General features: G+C 46.7%; 1 protein-coding gene across 1 annotated transcript in view; it reads left to right on the plus strand.

Moving 5' to 3' along the window:
• Positions 1–20,253, plus strand: part of LOC126272749 (lachesin-like) — a 398,134-nt gene extending 377,881 nt beyond the window's left edge. The window contains exons 8-9 of the mRNA XM_049975849.1: positions 4,701–4,911; positions 20,126–20,253. Coding sequence (XP_049831806.1) covers positions 4,701–4,911; positions 20,126–20,253 — 339 coding nt within the window. The remainder of the gene's footprint in view (positions 1–4,700; positions 4,912–20,125) is intronic.
• Positions 20,254–20,563: the final 310 nt, after the last annotated feature.

Below are 20,563 nucleotides of genomic sequence, written 5' to 3' on the forward strand. Positions count from 1 at the left end.
TCGGTGCCGATGTGACACTATCAACCCGTCTTTAACACACCTTACGCGTCACGTCAACTTCTGAGCTGCGCTCTTCTTTTCACTTGCTGTCTGAAGCGCCATCTAGTCGGAGGATGACGTAGCAGTGGCCGACGCTTTCGCGCCATTACAGAGGAAGGTTGTGAACACCTTTCACACGTCCTTTCATATATGTCCACTGACACGACTAACCATGTTGTGTTATCAACTAAGTGCCGCAACATAATTAAGTTCTGGAACGTGGCTGAACTGCAGCTGAACAGATCCTACCACAGTGGCGCATTAAAAATAAAAAATAAATAAATGAATCTGAGCGCGTGAAGCTCATCGCAAAGGACACAAAGCATCGCGAATATTCTTAAAAATCTAGTTCGAATACGACGGGCCAAACCCTTAAACTCAAAACTCGACCATAGAAAGAGAAGATAGTTGACGCCAGATGGGTAAGTCGCCACCGACAGTGAGTACAAGTTCAACGGCGGGCGTCCTCTGAGAAATGCTGTGAGCCACCACTCCAAGTAAACACACACAGTTTCTCCCCTAGACGGGCACAGCTGTCACTGTATGCTCTCTTATTCAACAGGAGATTTGAATATCAAGTTTTACTTAATTTAGGCCTATCAGTCAGCATCCCTCTTCCAAACGCCGAGCCGGCCAGGGAGCCAAGCGGTTCTAGGCGCTTCAGTCTGGAACCGCGAGACCGCTACGGTCGCAGGTTCGAATCCTGCCTCGGGCATGGATGTGTGTAATGTCATTAGGTTGGTTCGGTTTAAGTGGTTCTAAGTTCTAGGCGACTAATGACCTCCGCTTTTAAGCCCAATAGTGTCCAGAGCCATTATCCAAACGCCGGTTTGCGTGAAAGTAATGCGTAACTGACAGGAAGAAGGTGGTACTTTTATATGCAAATGCTTAACTTTTCAGAGCATTCTCACAAGACAGGCGCCGGTGGCGACACATACAATGTGCTGACATGAGGGATGTTTCCAACCGATTTCTCATACACAAACAGCAGATGGCAGGCGTTGCCTGGTGAAACGTTGTCGTCATGCCTCGTGTAAGGAGGAGAAATGCGTACCATCACGTTTCCGACTTTGATAAAGCTCGGATTGTAGCCTGTCGCGATTGCGGTTTATCGTATCGCGACATTGCTGCTCGCGTTGGTGGAGATCCAATGACTGTTAGCAGAATATGGAATCGAAGGGTAATACGGGACGCCGTGCTGGATCCCAACGGCTTCGTATCACTAGCAGTTGAGATGACAGGCATATGCGCATGGCTGTAACGGATCGTGTACCCACGTCTTGATGCCTGAGTCAACAGACGGGGACGTTTGCAAGACAAGAACCGTCTTCACGGACAGTTCGACGACGTTTGCAGCAGCATGGACTATCACCTCGAAGACCGTGGCTGCGGCTACCCTTGACGCTGCATCACAGAGAGGAACGCCTGTGATGAAGTACTCAACGACGAACATGAGAGCACGAATGGCAAAACGCCTTTTTTCGGATGAATCCAGTTACTGTTTACAGCATCATGATGGTCGCATCCGTGTTATCCGTGTTTGGCGACATCGCGGTGAACGCACATCGAAAGCGTGTATTCGTCATCGCCATACTGGCGTATCTCCCGGCGTGATGGTATGGGGTGCCATTGGTTACACGTCTCGGTCACCTCTTGTTCGCATTGCCGGCACTTTGAACAGTGGACGTTACATTTCAGATGTGTTATGACCCGTGGCTCTACCCTTAATTAGATCACTGCGAAATCCTACATTTCAGCAGGATAATGCACGACCGCATGTTGCAGGTCCTGTACGGGCCTTTTTGGTTACAGAAAATGTTCGACTGCTGCCCTGGCCAGCACATTCTCCAGATCTCTCACCAATTGAAAACGTTTGGTGAATGGTGGCCGAGCAACTGGCTCATCACAATACGCCAGTCACTACTCTTGATGAACTGTGGTATCGTGTTGAAGCTGCATGGGCAGCTCTACCTGTACACGCCATCCAAGCTCTGTTCAAGTCAATGCACAGGCGTATCAAGGCCGTTATTACGGCCATAGGTGGTTGTTCTGGGTACTGATTTCTTTAGATCTATGCACCCAAATTGTGTGAAAATGTAATCACATGTCAGTTCTAGTATAATATATTTGTCCAATGAATACCCGTTTATCATCTGAATTTCTTGTTGGTGTAGCAATTTTAATAGCCAGTAGTGCATATAGTTTGGCAATTAATAGCTGAATCTCACACTCTGGAGATTAGATTTGTGGATTACATGCATCTCTTGCTGCAATACCACTCTGTTTAACAATATAAGATAGAACAAGTAAAAGAAATTCCTGCTACCAGATAATATAACATAGTGCTACAATAAGTTAGTATAATTTTTCTTCACTACAAGAAACAGAATTTTTTTGGTTGCAAGGCCTGCTCTGGCGGTCCTAAATAGACAGTTCCACTAACACTAACAGAGTCCAGGCCAGGGCAACTCCATATGGCTGGACGTAAGAACACAGTTAGAGCATTAAAAGTCACACCAAACTTTACCCTGTTCACAAGGGCGAATTCCACTGAATGTCATAACATGTTCATTTGTTTTAACAAAGAACCAACTCAATAAAAAGCAAGCAATAAATTGTAGGTGTGTAATCACAAGTACATTTTGGCACAGGAGGCAGGACCTTGTCAAAGAAATCAAAAGATTTAATCAACAATATGATAGTTGGCGGTTATCAGCTTCTCTCGAAGATCAGGCCCCTTAATATTACCCAAATTAGTGCTGCTCGAAAGACGCCCGGAGTGATTGCAGCTACAATAGCGCTGCTGCATCGCTAAATGTAAGCGACAACTTCAAGCTGCTCACCAGGTACTGATGCACAGATGTGTGGTGGCACACGGAGTAGAACTCTGCAGCGCCAGTCCTTAGACCACCGTGGAAAGGCTCCTCTTTCCGCAATACCACTAAATACGGCAGAATGCGGCTCACATCGTCGCTGTTGGAAGGGTAGCTAACAACCCCGGGCCGCCCGGTGCTCTGCACACCCCACAGTTTTTCCACCTAAGAACAACGTGCTTCCGCGTCTGACTGAGAGAAAGTGAGCTAACCGGAGACCTCTTACAAGCTCTCCGGGTACGCCCTCTAGGCAAAGATAAGCGCACACAACAGCCTGGCGCAATAGGTCGATTCACAGCACGTATCAGACTTTTCCCCATAAACACAATCCCTGGGGATTACAAAATGCACAAAACCAAAACTAATCATTGTTATTGCCTTCTCTTGGCTGAGGTGTACCCCCTGGCAAAGACCTTGATTGACATCTCTCAGACAAGCCATGGACGTGTTAAACGAGGCACCAGCTTGCCTGTAGCCTTGCTTTCAACGTGTCGGTCCCCAATGTTCGTGATGAAAACCACATCTCCCACATTGGTCTTTCCAGGCAACCGACGACGGCTGTACCACACCGGTTCCCTTTTATGGGCCCTTTGTATTTTATTTTAAGCCCTGCGCCACTTATGCTTGATAGTGTCTAGAGATACTTCTTCCAGGAACAAATCTGAAAGTAGCCACAGGTTGGATAAAGAGGAGTTCAAAGAATACGTGAACATGGGCGACCTTGGGGTTGCTTGATGAGTTTCATGACAGTACCGGAACTGAAATGGGAGCAGCGCCCTTACAGCCTAATTTTTAACTGCCCGTCCTTTTTAGTTCACAAACAAAGGCTGCCCCGAATTAGTTGATACCCTGGTACATCACAACCAGATTTTAGAGGACCTTTAATAAGCCCGAGCTCGGGATCGTGTTTCTGCTGTTCCTGTAGGTCAGCGAACAGGCTCAGTATCACGGCAAGTGAGAAATTACAGTTCATCCATTCCTGCGTTCCTTAATTTAGTCGTACCTTACATCTAGGTCTGTTTATTAACCTCCCTGTTTGGATCTGTTTCAGCATCACAGTCTGTTTCTGTGTCATTGCAAGTGTCCTGTTTTCCTGATTGTGTGTTTGCCCTTATTTGTGTACGCGTTTCTTCTTGCTTTTATAACTAGAGTAAGACATTCTCATTTATGTCATGCTCTATGCTCCAACCGTCTGGCTGTCCTAATATTTTCCCTATGTTTTCATATTCCGTTCGTGGTCGTGTGTGTGTGTGTGTGTGTGTGTGTGTGTGTGTGTGTGTGTGTGTGTGTGTGCTTCTCTCTCTGCTTGCCTCTCTCTCTCTCTCTCTCTCTCTCTCTCTCTCTCTCTCTCTCTCATAGTGTAAAATCATATGCTCAAGAGTTCCAAGTTCTCCGCACGTGCCCATGGGTGTTCGGCTGACAGCAAAGTAACGGAGTTGTTCTGGATATGGACCAGGGTCCCTGAGGAAATGGACAGTGCCACGTGCGGTATCTGTGTGTTTTGTCCTCATTCGTTTCTCGATGTTTGGGTAAAAGTTGTAGACGGGACGCTCCTTTTCTGTCGAATACCATTGTGTCTTGCAGGTATCATTTATACCAGCGCTTCAGTTTGCCGCTGCCTGTGATGCTTTTTCCTATACGAAGGACGCTGCGTAATGTAGAGAGCCGCAGGTGCCCTGAGACAGCGACAAGTGTCGCCCAGCCAGAGTGGGAGCGCTTTGCGATGCGGGCCACGCAGCTAGCCAGCCGGCCAGCCCTGCGGTGACGGGCGGCGGTGTTTGCCCGCAGAGCCCGACGCCGCCGCAGTACGTGTTCTGGTTCCACAACGAGCGCGTCGTCAACTACGACGGGTCTCGCGCCGTCGCCGTCAGCACGGAGCCGGGTCCTCGCACGCACTCGCGGCTGCTCATATCGCGCGCCACGCGCCGCGACTCGGGCAACTACACGTGCAGCGCGCCCGACACACAGCCCGACACCATTAACGTCTACGTCTCGCAGGGTGAGTGGCTGCCGCCTGCGCTCCCCCCGCCTGCACCACTTTCAGGGCGCACCCTGCGTGCCCTGCACGTCACTCCCCGATCCGTTCTATACGACTTCTCGGAACTGCTGGACTTAAAGTACACCGTGTCACATAACTCACTCCCTAATTTTAAACAATTTCTGTATTTTGAACCAATTTTCTCAAAACTTCTTTTGTTAGAAACAGGACTCCTTGAAGTTGGGTGTACCGTCATTTTAAACCTCCGCATAAGCTCTAGCCTTCTGTACGCGACTCTTTTATTTTTATTTATTCTTTTTTTTTCAAATTAACTGATACGTGCGATACTGCTGCCTGCACCATGTTACCTGTAGGTGCAACATTGGGTAGGACATCGCATATATATACAAATGATAAGACACAATGCCAGGGACATTACTGGTCTCATACAAAAATGATTTTTGCATATTGACTGAATCGGAAAATGAAAATTTGTAGCGAGACCGGGAATGAAACCTTCGTCTTCTGTTTACTAGGCAGGGGCGCTAGCCACTAAGTCACCTCCGCACAGCACTTTGCGCAACTGCACTGATTACCTTGGAATGTCTCGCTCCTCTATCCAAACTATCCAAATGTTCACTGCCGCCTCAGTTTACTTCAAATTCCCCCTTACAGGCGAACAGAATTGCCGAGGCTCACCATGTTCTGCAGTAGCACCTCAGAACATGAAGAGCCTCAACAACCCTTTTCGTGTGTAAGGGGAAGGTAGACTGCGGCATCAATGAGAACCTGGATTGAGAAACGAGGTGTGCTAGGTAAATCAGTGCAGTTGTGCGAACCGCTGTGCTGAGGTAGCTTATTGGCTAGCGCCCCTCTCCAGTAAACACAAGACCCAGGTTAGATTCCCGGCCTTGATACAAATTTTCATTCACCGCTTCATTCTATATACAACAAACATGTCGTATTACTGCTTCCAATCCATCCAAGTTCCGTGACTTTCACTTGAAAACCACCTCCTTAGCCCAGGCCTAGAAAAAAAAATTACCTCAAGCAGTTCAATCAGTGCTGCAGGCAGGCCATTCGTGTGCGCCATATTTGACAATGTTACGACCTGGGAAATGATCGTACGGCCATCCGCGGACATCATTTGCAAAATGTGCAGGTGCTCCGTGCTGCATGAAGTGCAGCTGTGCGTCGTTGCATTATGAAACTGGACGCCCCAGTGCTTTTCCAACGCATTCGTGTGGTCGTTGTTCGGCTGCCCAGTAATGCCATTTACATCTGCTTACAAATCCTCCAATATAGAAACCTGCTTCATCAGTCCACAGAACCTCCTCAAAAAGTTCAGATCAATCATCATTCCAACCCAATAAAATTTCTCCAAACTCCATTCTTCTAACCCCGTTGTCAATGTGGTTTCAACGATGTAAAAGTGAGCTCTTTATTAAGAATCGTTGCAACTGTGTAACGTGGAAGATCACTAAGACGAGATCCTTGACGCAGTGGTTTTGTAGGGCTCCTCGTGAACATTTCACGAATCTGTCAACATCCTTTGGTGTTATCGAAGTTGATGATCTTTCTGATCTACTTGCATTGGCGACGCTCCGTGTTCCTAGTAATTTGGATTGGCAGCTTTCAACTTCCTGGTTCAGCCCTACACCACACTTGTACTCGCGCCGCTGATCCCCAGACCTCACAACGAGATGCTACTTTTTCCCGTTCTTCCACAATCAACACAGGCGGCAACTCAACCTCAGGGGGTGCTGTATCTAATAAAAGCAGTTCTAAAGAAATAGGTTCATAAATAAAGAAATTATAACTGTTCAAAAGTAGGGGTGACACCCTGTGTAGCACCTACTTCATTGGCATATCTTTTCAACCAGTGATTAGGGACTGTGCTCTTTATCAAAATTGACTATTTTAGTTCCTAATAATTATTATTACACTTACCTGTGCATGGAACCTGATGAATTACTAATTGTATCTCTGTTCGTTCTCCTGACGTTGTGTATCACTCCCTTTCTCTCTCAGTTCATTGCTTTTCTCTGATTCCTAAGAGCGTTGGGAAAAATCGACTGGTTAAAACCGATAACGCTTTTTAGTTCCAAATAACTGGTACTATTCAGTATTCGTTTGGTCTCGATTATAACACATGTTCATATTTTTTACTAATAACCGAATAAAAGGACCGAAATATCAATTAGTCACAGCAGCAGTGCTAAAATTCTTCGTTTTTAAATACACCTTTTTTTTTAACAAGCAGCAACTCATGTTTGTATAATTTCTGTTGGTTTGGAATACTGCATTATTATGCAAAAGTGCGATCACTGCTGGTTTAATAACAATTATGACACAAACGAGCAACAAACACATGGCGTAGGAATTGGCGGGACATTGCTGAGACGATAATTCCCATCTCGCCCTGTGTCGTGGCTCAGGATATGCGTGTACCTGCGGTGTGCAAGTTTACGTTAGTTTCTTGCTGTCGTCGCCGGACATCCGTTGTGTTGTAGAATGGCATCAACACCAGCAGTGCAACTATTTTTACAAAGTGACGTAGCAGTGACATGGATGGTTTATTCGCTTTTAAAGATTACAGGTTTGTCTGTCACTTCTATGAAATAAAAAAAAGAAAGAAATTATGATAACAACAATTCACTAATACTATACAATAAAAATTCAAAGCAGTTAGTCTGGTGCCTGTGTCTCCATAATATGCCTTTACCTGCTTGTAGCCTTCACAGCAGACAAATTAACACGAAGAACAGAGTTCTTCAACGTCGTTTATACCCTTTAGCTCTGACTGTTTGTATTGACCAAATAGTGGTATGATTCCCAGTTACGTGATTTTTGAGCAGAGTTTCAAACAACTATAATCAATGGCAGTAAACTGGTGTTTTTTTGTTGTATTTGTTGTGGTTGGCGAGAGAACCAACACCGTATTACTCAAGGAGGCGGAAATGCACGCGTTTTAGCTCACGCAGGCTGACGGGAGGTCTGGAACATGACAAGGGAATTAGAATTGAGAAAAACGGACGTAGCTGGTGAAATACTTAACTTTAATTCATTAATGACGAACGTCGGTCTTGACGGTACATGATTCAATATCAATAATAACTGATAATGGCGCCTTGCTAGGTCGTAGTAAATAACGTAGCTGAAGGCTATGCTAACTATCGTCTCGGCAAATGAGAGCGTATTTCGTCAGTGAACCATCACTAGCAAAGTCGGCTGTAAAACTTGGGCGAGTGCTAGGAAGTCTCTCTAGACCTGCCGTGTGGCGGCGCTCGGTCTGCAATCATGGATAATGGCGACACGTGGGTCCGACGTATACTACCGGACCGCGGCCGATTTAAAGGCTACCACCTAGCAAGTGTGGTGTCTGGCGGTGACACCACATTCCTCTCCCGCAAATCGGCGTACGGTTGTGGCATAAGGCTTCCGCCCGCCGTGGGGAGGACCCCATGATGAGGTATGCGACGAGGTGGGGTGCCTAACATCAGGCGAGGCTGTGCCACCCGCACCCTGCCATTCGGACCGCGGGGAGCTAGGAAACGCGTGAAAACCTGCTCCAGTGTGCACGCCAACATGCGGTGTATGCGCCCGTAGAGAGACAGGAGGGGCCGAAGGGTCGACCTCCATCGGGCCGGGGCACCCGACGGGCGAAGACGACATATGGTCCGGAGCGGGCAAGAGTTCCATGTCAGAGGACAACTGGTCACCGGAAGCGATCGGCGTCGCGTGACCTAGGGAGGCGCCCGGCGGTTGCAGCGACGCGTCCACTGCGGGCGTCGCCGGCGGGAGAACAGGCAGCGGCGGCGGCGGCGCGGCGCCATTGGGCGCAGACCGGACGGCACCGTCGCTGAAAACAGACGGCGAGCGGCAGATCTCGTGCGACGACAGAGGCGCAGCTGATTGAGATGCCGACACGCCTCACCAGAGGCCCCCAAAACCAGATACATAGCGCGTCCGAGGCAGCGAAGAATGCGCCCTTCGAGCCAACGCCGTGAACCTCGATAGTGACGATAGTAGACAACGTCGCCTCGAGCAGAAGCAAGTGTCTGTCGTTGCACAGGAACCTGATGCGGCGGATGTAGCAAAGACATCAAGGTTCGATGATGACGACCGTGGAGCAACTCAGCCGGCGAGCGACAATCTCTGGGCTGAGAGTGATACGAGGGCAAAAAGAGCAATAACACGTCCTCCCGAGAATGCGACTCTTTCAACTTCAACATCTGTGACTTGAAAGTCCTGACCAATCGCTCAGCGTCACCGTTTGACAGTGGCGAAAAGTCGCGGACGTCAGATGTTGAATACCATTGGCCTTGCAGAATGACAAATTATGCGGACATGAATTGTGGGCCATTGTCGGAAACAATAGTCTGTGGAAGACCTTCAATGCAAAAGATAGCAGATAACGCTTGGATGGTGGCAGATGACGTCGTGGAAGACATCCGGACAACAATAGGAAAATTACTGAATGAATGTACCACAACCAACCATAGACCATTCCAGAATGGACCAGCACAATCGATGTGTAAGCGTTGCCAAGGGGAAGTGGCTTTTGGCCATGGTGGTGCTGATTGTTGTTCGGCACACACCATGCAAGAAGGCACATATTCATATTCGCGGCATCGATTCCGAACCAAGTACAGTGCTGACGAGCAAGTTGTTTCGTTCTCACTATACCCCAATGTCCTTGTGGAGAAGCTGTAAGACAGAGGACTGTAACGAACGTGGTACCACGACTCTGGACTGATCATTATCAGAACGCAACAGCAAAACACCACGTCGTACAAAAAGTCTCTCCTTGTGAGAAAAAAATCGGCGAATCAACGGGTCCCCGATCCGTGACTTTGACAAGGGCCATTGCGTAGCAACAAAACGCAGAACGGGAGCAAGGACAGGGTCGGCAGCTGTGGCTGTAGCTACACGATGAAAATCAATCGGAAACGATTCGACCACTTATTCGGTTTCCGCATCAATGAACATGCAAGCAAGTTCGGAGGAATCGAATGCCCTATCCTCAGCAACAGGCAAGCGGGACAACGCATCGGCGTTTCCGTGCTTAGCAGTGGACCGATACAAGATATCGTAGCGGTACTGCAAGAGGAAAATAGACCAGCGAATGAATTTCTGCCCTGTACTTGGAGGTACAGGCTTGGTCGGATAAAATAGCGATGTCAAAGGCTTGTGGTCTGTGATTATGGTAAAGTGACGACCATACGAGAACTCGTGAAACTTTGTAACACCATATACGAGAGCCAATGCTTCTTTCTCGATCTGTGAATAATTTCTTTGCGCAGACCAGAGCAATTACGACGCAAAGGCAATAGGGCGATCGTCTGATTCATCTTTGTGCGCAAGCACAGCACCGATTCCGAAATCCGATGCATCCACCACCACCAAGAGGGGCTTCTGGGGATCGAATGGCGTAAGGCAGGTATTGGAAAGCAACGCCGATTTCAACTGGCGAAAGGCGCGTTCGCATTCCGTCGTCCAGACGAACGGAACACCTTTACGGCCTAAGCGATGAAGCGGAGCTGAAGTGGAAGAGGCATGCGGCATATAGCGGTGGTAGTAATTTATTTTTCCCTGCGCACTCTGTAGCTGCTTCAAATTCTTCGGCGACGGCAAGTCTTGTATGGCACGAAGGTGCGTGGGTCTGGGATGTATGCCTTGGGCATTGAGTACATGTCCCAAGTATGGCAAGTCCCGAGCATGAAACACACATTTGTCCTTCAGCAAGCGAAGACCATTTTGTCGCAAGACCTGAAATAATGTTCGGAGATTGGCCAAATGTTCTTCTTCCGTCTTTCCGGAGATCATAATATCGTCCAGATAATTTGCTACAGTAGGGACCGACGCACAAACAGTTTGTAGATATTGCTGAAACAATGCAGGGGCGGCTGCACACCCGAATGGCAGTCGTTTGAATTGATACAACCCAAGATGCGTGATAACCACGAACAAGCGCTGGGATTCTTCGTCCACGGGTATTTGCAAGTACGCATCTGCGAGGTCCAACTTCGAAAAATATTTACCCGGGCACAGTTTGTCAAAAAGATCTTCCGGGCGGGCTAAAAGAAAAGTTGCAATCACTAGTTGTGGATTCACTGTTGCCTTGAAGTCCACACAAAGTCTCAATTTTCTGGAAGGTTTTGGCAAAATTAGTAAGGCTGATGCCCAGAGAGAAGTCTGCACACGTTCAATTACACCCCGTGATTCCAAATCATGTAATGTTGTTGCGACCTCATCACGCAATGCGTAGGGAGCTTTGCGCGCTCTGAAAAATTTCGGTTGCGCGTTTACTTTCAGTTCCAAATGTGCTCTATAGTTCTTAGCGCAACCGAGGCCAGGTGCAAAAATCTCTGCAAATTCTTCACATAGACGAGAAACACTGTCTGAAGGCACAGTCTGGTTCACTGAGAGGCCCAGATTTACTATAGACAAGTTAAACAACTGAAATAAATCGAAACCAAACAAGTTAACTGCAGAAGAAGAACGAAGGACGTAAAATGACACATGTTTTGTTTCTCCTTTGTATGTTGCAAGAAGGCTGCACTGTCCTAACACAGGGATATCCTGACCGGAATAACTATTTAACTTAACATTTGCGGCACGCAACGTCGGTGTGCCCAGCAGTCTGTAAATGTCTTAATTGATAAGTGAAACTGCAGCTCCGTTTCGAGCTGGAATGGTATCGATTACCGTTAATGTCCAAGTGCACAAAAAGTTTATTGTCCTGTTGACCACAAGAGCGACTGTCTAGTGCAACGTGAACTGACACTGGTACATAATCACTTGCGACAAGACGGGAGTTTCGGCGATGTCGACGCACACTATTTTTGGGACGAACACAGTCACTGTTGGAGATAGTGGCACTGGGCGGAGTGGAATGAACTACATGAATTTCCATGGGCGAAGTTTAGCGAGTCTGAGTATCCTTGGTTCGATTCCGATTCCGGCGCGAAGCAAAGAGCCTGGAACGGTTTTGAGCTTTCGATCTGAGCTTTTTCTGGCAAACACTCTGAACATGTAATTTTTTATTACAATAAAAGCAAATAGCCTGGCGTGACGGGCAGTTCTCACGCGAATGTTTAGTAGCACACCGCGGGCATGATTTGATCACTGCATTTGCTTGCCGGCGCGACACACGTGGCTGAGAGCCTGGCGGCAGCGGCGCGACCGGGCGCGAAGGCTGTTTACTGCTCCGTGCAGCTCGCCCGGTGGGCCGGTGAACCTGACACACTGCTAACGAAGTTTAAAATGATTCCTGAGCAAAGTCAAGTGTGTCCGGCCGATCCAATATGCCCATCACTTGTTTAAGGGAGGGATTGACTAGTTTCAAAATCTGTTCCCTTATACGAACACAGAAACGTTCTGTGCAATTGCATCATGCACCGTAGTATCAGAATAAGGGAGTCCACATTGACACTCAAAAGCACAATCTCTAGTAAGGCCTTGCAAGGTTGCAATTCACTCCCCATTACTCTGACCTGCCGTACCTTTTGTAAGAAAGAAGGTATACCTTTTCGCAAACTACATTGACTGATTCTTTGAAATATGCATCTAATGCAGACAATATTTCTTCGTAAGACAGAGTTGCTACGTCGCGGCGGGGAAATAATTCGACTATCACACGGTACGTATTCACGCCGACCGACGATAACGACGGCGAGATGGAATCCAAATTGGCGTGACCAGTCCGTCCAGCTTTCCAGTGCAGCATCAAAAGGACGAAAAGTTGGTGCAACAGCGTATTGTGGCTGCGTTAGCGGTGGAGCGGCTGCTGCCGCATCGTTTTGCAGCGCACGTTGACCCTGGACAAGCTGTCCAAGGGCATCCAGTAAGGCCTGCGTCTGCTGATTCCGTAAGCGATAAAATTCGGACAGTATTTCTGGAGATTGTGGCGAAGGCATTACACAAGTAAATCAGGGCAATTTAGATAAGAACACTTTTACTCTCGTCGCCAATGTTGTGGTTGGCAGGAGAGCCAACACCGTATTACTAAAGGAGGCCGAAATGAACGCGTTTTATCTCACGCAGTCTGGCGTGAGGTCTGGAACATGACAACGGAATTAGAATTGAGAAAAACGGACGTAGCTGGTGGAATACTTAACTTTAATCCATTAATGACTAACGTCGGTCTTAACGGTACATGATTCAATATCAATAACAACTGATAATGGCGCTTTGCAAGGTCGTAGTAAATAACGTAGCTGAAGGTTATGCTAACTATCGTCTCGGAAAATGAGAGCGTATTTCGTCAGTGAACCATCGCTAGCAAAGTCGGCTGTACAACTGGGGCGAGTGGTAGGAAGTCTCTTTAGACCTGCCGTGTGGCGGCGCTCGGTCCACAATCATTGACAATGGTGACACGTGTGTCCGACGTATACTACCGGACCTCGGCCGATTTAAAGGCTACCACCTAGCAAGTGTGGTGTCTGGCGGTGACACCACAGTATTCAAATTCTTATCAGTTTTAGAGAAAAGCAGCGAACTCTGGACGGACTAAATTTTCTTTTATTTGCATATTTAACTTAATAGTTTGATGCTGCGTATCTTGAAACTCAGAGTAAAAACGTTTCATTCTTTTTTCTGTTTCTACGTTTATTACACGAAAGAACAGAAACAAAAAACCGAAAATCGGTTATTTCCGAAACCGGTTTTTTGAACAGTTTTAACACAGTATTAACTGATGTGAAAAAGAAAAAGATCTAACCAAAGGGCGGTAGTTTAATGATATCCGTCATCCAGAATTCCTAGTACATTGGGAACCTCTTCTTGTGGCAGATCTACTCAAATTTTTTTCTGGCTGTCCTGCTGAACAGTTTGCGTTTTGACTGAACGCATCTCTGTCTAGTACTTCCACTGCTTCTACTAGGATTCAAAGATCTCTTTCTCGGAATCATAGTGTATCTTTTTAAATTTTCCTGTACAGGTGGTGTTCACAATACATCCTTTGTTGAGATCAACCGTTACCTGTTATTTCACTTGTTTCACCGTTCATACCCTTAACATTAAATGCTGATTAACTTCGATTTATACCTGTCCGTTTGCTACAGACCACATGACATTGATTTCCTTTAATACGGATTGTTCTAATTACTAATAGTCGTGTCGTCATTTGTGGAGGAACACTTTTCTATGTTGACATCTTTTCTGTAATCACGCCGCATATACTCCCATACTATACAGGGTGTCCCGTTTATCTTGACCACCCTAAATAGCTGTTTGTCCAGATGCAAATTATAAAAATTTTCAAGTCATCGTTCTTTAACCGTCTGGGGGACATCAATCAGCATCTTCAAAGTACTTAAGGGCATTCAGCCACGTTGAATTTTCGACAACTGCCGATATTTCGGCGGATGCACACTCCGCCATTTTCAAGGCTTAACTGCAACGACCAGACGAAGTGTAGACAACACGAGAGCTCGGTTCTGCGAGTCTAACAGAAAAGATAACACACACCTAAACAAAAGCCACCAAAGATGAACGAAGTCAGAGCTATCGATAGTAAGAAACTATGGACTGGTAGTTGAGGAAACGTTAACTCTGTCCCTATGTTTTTTAACAAGTGAAAGAGCAGGATTCCAGGCCGAGTTTAAACAAAAGCCTCCATCCCTATTCACAAGGTTGCTAGCCAATTTAATTTCAACAGACTCCTTAATCACACTATCCCAATAGCCGGACGTGCATGCTAATATCTCGGTATTATTATACCACATTGGGTGACCAGTGTCCAAACAATGTTCGGCAATAGCAGATTTGCTAGGCTGCTGTAGTCGCGTGTGCCGTTTATGTTCAATACACCGGTCCTCCACGGTCCTGATGGTCTGACCAATGTATGCCATGCCACAGCTACAAGGAATGCGATAAACACCTGCCTTACGTAAACCAAGATCATCCTTAACAGACCCCAAAAGCGCTTTAATCTTAGATGGAGGTCGGAAAACACATTTCACATTGTATTTCCGTAAAATACGACCTATCTTGTTTGAAGTGCTTCCTATGTAGGGCAAAAAGGCAATACATTTAGGAGTCAACTGAGAATTATCATCAGTCACCTGGCGCACAGTTGGTTGATATCGCAACGCCCGTTCATTCTGTCTTTCACTATACCCATTGTGGCGGAAGGTACGAGTAGCCTCAAGATGGGCCAGCTCAGCAGGCAAAGTCTCAACGTCGGAGATGACATGTGTCCTGTGTACCAGGGTACGAAGTACCTCTTCACGTTGGGCCTATAAACTGCATGTCCCAACGATCCATCCACCTTCCTCCTAACCAAAACGTCAAGAAAGGGAAGGCAACCATCCTCTTCCACCTCCATGGTAAAACGAATGTTGGGGTGGATCGAGTTTAGATGTTCTAAAAAGGCATTCAAATTCTCCCTGCCATGCGGCCAAACAACAAAAGTATCGTCAACGTATCTGAAAAAACCGGCAGGTTTCAATGGCGCCGACTCCAATGCACGCTCGTCGAAGTCTTCCATGAACAGATTTGCAATCACAGGAGATAACGGGCTACCCATCGCAACTCCGTCTGTCTGCTCGTAATACTGGTCATTGAATAAGAAATACGTGGACGTCAACACATGTCGAAACAAATTAGTTAGTTCCAATCCAAACTTCACTTCAATTAACCGCAACGAATCAGACAAAGGAACACGAGTAAAGAGCGAGACCACATCAAAACTTACTAACATATCAGAGTCATTCAACTGCATTCCCTCCAAACGCCGTAAGAAGTCAGCTGAGTTCTTAATATGATGTTCACAACGTCCAACTTGTGGGCTTAACATTGAAGCAAGGTGCTTAGCCACACGATATGTTGCAGCACCGATATTGCTGACTATGGGGCGGAGAGGGACCCCCTCCTTATGCAGTTTCGGAAGGCCATATAACCTGGGGGGAACAGCACTATAGGTGTTAAGACTCTTGATAGTGTCCTGTGGCAAACCAATTTTCTTCAGGAGGTTGTTGGTCTTCCTCTCAACGCTTTTCGTGGGGTCAGCATCGATCCTGCGATACGCTGAGTCAGATAATGAACAATTCATCTTTTGTACATAGTCATGTTTGTTCAAAACAACGGTGGCATTGCCCTTGTCCGCAGGTAAAATGACAATGTCCGGATCAGCTCTGAGAGAGCGTAAAGCAGCCCTCTCCGCTGATGTCACATTGCTGTTGGGTGGACGAGCCCAAGTCAAAACACGACATGTCTCCCTCCTGACATCCTCTGCATCAACAGGAGGTAGTTTGTAAACTGCCTGTTCAATCGAACTGATAAAATCCACTACCGGCAAACTCTTCGGTGTTGGTGCAAAATTTAAACCCTTCCCTAGCACGGATAACGCTGCGTCGTCAAGAGGTTTCTCTGTGAGATTTATCACAGAACGTCGGGAGATAGGATCAGCCTCCGAGCCACGGAAACGTTCAAACTTAGCCAGATGCCGAGCAGTGACAGAACGATATTCACAATCAGCCTGAGTCCATGAGGCACCGTCCAACCAATCCCATGTAAATTCAGACAGTTTACTAGCCATCAATAAATGGAAACGAAACAATTCTTTGGAAACAGAGTCCAACCGTCGACGAGTAAAACGAATCCTTTCACGGACAAGCGCCAAGCCAGCACGTTGTTTAATGCGACTGGCGGCGGGAGAATTAATATGATGTACAATTTTAGCAAAAGTTGGGACACGATTCTCAGCACGACACCTCAATAAGAACGACAAGGCACATTGCAGTCTGACACGACAGCTACGAAGTTTATCCAACTTACGTAAACACCGATACATTTCCTCCCCGTAGAGGTAAATAATGTGAGACCTGAGCTTCTCCTGGCGTAAACTATGTTCAAAGTACTTACGGGCATTCAGCCAGGTTGAATTTTCGACAATATCGGCAGTTGTCTCATATTGTTGCGACGCTCCAGGAAATGGGAAATGTCAACCAGCGACAATGCAATCGCCGGAAGCAATATACTCGATACCTCATCCAGAAACGCACCCTCTCGAAACTTGGCGAGCAAGCTACACCGCGATGCAGAGCGCCTCTCTTGCAGAGTCTGCCACTTGAGTTTGCTAAACATCTCCGTAACGCTATCACGGTTACCAAATAACCCTGTGACGAAACGCACCGCTCTTCTTTGAATCTTCTCTATCTTCTCCGTCAACCCGATCCGGTACGGATCCCACACTGATGAGCAATACTCAAGTATAGGTCGAACGAGTGTTTTGTAAGCCACCTCCTTTCTTGATGGACTACATTTTCTAAGTACTCTCCCAATGAATCTCAACCTGGTACCCGCCTTACCAACAATTAATTTTATATTATCATTCCACTTCAAATCGTTCCGCACACATACTCCCAGATATCATATAATCATACAATAAAGGAGCCTTATTTCTATGTATTCGCAATACATTACATTTGTCTATGTTAAGGGTCAGTTGCCACTCCATGCACCAAGTGCCTATCCGCTGCAGATCTTACTGCATTTCGCTACAATTTTCTAATGCTGCAACTTCTCTGTATACTACAGCATCATCCGTGAAAAGCCGCAGGGAACTTCCGACACTATCTACTAGGTCATTTATATATATTGTGAAAAGCAATGGTGCCATACCACTCCTCTGCGGCACGCCAGAGGTTACTTTAACGTCTGTAGACACCTCTCGATTGATAAGAACATGCTGTATTCTGTTTGCTAAAAACTGTTGAATCGAGCCACACAGCTGGTCTGATATTCCGTAGGCTCTTACTTTGTTTATCAGGAAGTCAAGGAAAATAGCATCTACCCAGGAGACTGTATCTAATATTTTCTGGGTCTCATGAACAAATAAAGCGAGTTTGGTCTCACACGATCGCTGTTTCCGGAATCCATGCTGATTCCTACAGAGTAGATTCTGGGTTTCCAAAAACGACATGATATTCGAGCAAGAAACATGTTCTAAAATTCTACAACAGATCGACGTCAGAGATATAGGTCTGTATGGTGGTCAGTGAGCCTGCGGCCGCCCGCGCGGCTCGCGGAACCACGTCGGCCCAGCACTGTGGCGGGCGCGCGGCGCTCCCTGCGCTTTATGACGTGGCAGGCAGCCCGCTTTATGACGTGGCAGGCAGCCCGCTTTATGACGTGGCAGGCAGCCCGCTTCCACGGGGACACGGACCTCCAGTAGTGGCCCGCGTGAAGGCGAGTGAGGGCGGACTGGGGCAACAGCGAGCGACGGGGACCACTAATTCTCACTTAGCTTAGCCACACTGACGCAGTGCTCTAGAGCTTACACTGTTCACCTTTTGATACTGGTTGTCAAATCATTACTCGTTATATGAAGTAGCACAAGTGAAATTTAGCGCCCGAACGCAAAGGAATGTGCATTCATTTACAGTTGTTGCTAGAATGCAACATGGAGTAGTTGATGCACGAAACCCCTGGGTAACCTGAGGTGCTACTGGTTAATAGGTACCTTAGCTACCTGTCTAATTGTCCAAAAGTGCACTTGTGACAGTCTGATTAAATTTTACAATTTGAACAGTGCCTAGGAGCTGCATTTGTTGAGTACTCATTTACGGTCATTAGATCCAAATCTGAATATATGTATTTTAGCTTTATCTACAATACCTATAACAATGACCCCGAATTTGTAAAAGACCGTTTATTGAGAGACTGATGAAATCGTTAAACCTGGGAAAAGCTCCAGGATCAGATGGAGTTCCAAATCACATTCTATGCCGGATTTGCGGCTGATTTAGCCCCTCTTCTATAATCTGCCGTGCATCCCTCGAACTATAAACCGTTCTTAGTTATAGGAAAAACGGACATGTCACATGCGTCTACAAGAAGGGTAGTAGAAATGATCCAAGAAACTACCGTCCAATATCTCTGACATAGATCCGTTGTGGAAGCTTAGAACATATTCTGAGCTCGAACATAATGACGTATCTTGAACAGAATAACCATCTCCATGGCAACCTGCATAGATTCCGAAAGCATCGATCTCGTAAAACCCAACTCGCACGTTTCTCACATGACGTACTGAATGCTTTGGATCAAGGAAGTCAGGTAAATGCGATATTTCTTGATTTCCGAAAAGGATTTCAGTCAGTAACACACCTACGCTTATTGACAAAAGTTCGATCGTCGGGGTATGAAGTAATATTTGTGACTGGACTCAGGACTTTTGCTAGGGAGGACGCACCATGTTATCTTGCATCGAGAGTCATTGTCAGATGTAGGAGTAACTTCAGGTGTGCCCCAGGAAAGTGTGTTAGGGGTGCTGCTATTGTTGTTGCATACTGAAGACGTTCCAGACAAGATATATAGTAACCTGAGACTTTTTGCGGGATTTACAGTTATCTATGATGATGTACTACCTGAAAGAAGTTACATATTCAGTCAATTGTTGATAAGATTCCAAAGTGGTGGAAAGTTAGGCCACATTCTTTAAATATTCAGAAATGTAAAAATGCGCCCTCCACCAAACGAAGAAAACGTCGTATCCTATGACTATAGTATCAATGAGTATCTGTTGGAATCGTTGAATTCATACAAATACTCGGTGTAACGCTTTGTAGGGTCATGAAATGGAATGATTACATAGGCTCAGCTGTGGGTAGAGCACGTCATAGACTTCGGTTCATTGGTAGAATATTGGTGAAGTGCAACCATTCTACGACGGAGATGTTTACAGATCATCCGTGTGACCAGTGCTCAAGTGAGTGGGATCCTTACCGTACCAAGTAGGGCTAACAGGACATATTGAACGAATACAGAGAAGGCGAACACGAACAGTCGCAGGCTCCTCTAATCTTTGGGAGAATGTCACAGAGATACTGAAAAAGCTGAATTGGAAGACTCTTGAAGATAATGTATTCCGAGTAAGTTCGTTAATAAACAAGGATCTGCTTTAAATGATGACTCTTGGAATATACTACTACACCTTAGATATGTCTCACATAGGAATCGTGAGGACAGGATTAGAATAATTAACTACATGCACAGAGGCATTCAAAGAACCATCTTTGCGCACGCTATACGTGAAAGGAACGACAAGAAACCCCAATAACAGGAACAATGGGACGTAGCCTCTAGCATGCACCTCAAGATGATTTTGCAGACTATGGATGTAGATACAGGTGTGCTTGGAAGCAGCCGGGGGCTGTGCTGCTGTGGCTGCGACAGCCCCGGCAGGCGTGGGCTGACGCTGAGATACGGCTGTGGTGTCCTGCAGGGGACAACACGGCGGCCATCCAGCGGCAGGCGGCGTCAGCCCCCCGGCCGCCGCCCCCCGCCCCCCTGCTGGGGGCGGCCCTCGCCATCGCGGCTGCCGCCTCCGGTCGGGCGCTCGTGCGCAGCTGATGACGCCGCCGGCCGAGGGCCGCTCGCTTGGGCCTCACTGGTGCAGTCACCTGCTCGCTTCATCAAACGGGTAATCATGTCCATATGGCATACCTGCACATACCTTCACTTCCTACCATTATATTCATAAATAGAGTTCTTGTTCGTAGGCGTATCTTAAAGTGCACCAAGGTGTCAAAAGTGATGGGATAACTTCCAGTGTAGTGTCGGATCTTCTTACGTCAGACGTAGTGCAGCATGAAGTAAATAAGTCAAACGTTCTTTATTCCAGTCTTCGATCACAATATCAATTCCTTTGACGATGACCGGT

This window comes from Schistocerca gregaria, chromosome 5, assembly GCF_023897955.1.
Source record: "Schistocerca gregaria isolate iqSchGreg1 chromosome 5, iqSchGreg1.2, whole genome shotgun sequence".
NCBI classification, from domain to species: Eukaryota; Metazoa; Arthropoda; class Insecta; order Orthoptera; family Acrididae; genus Schistocerca; species Schistocerca gregaria.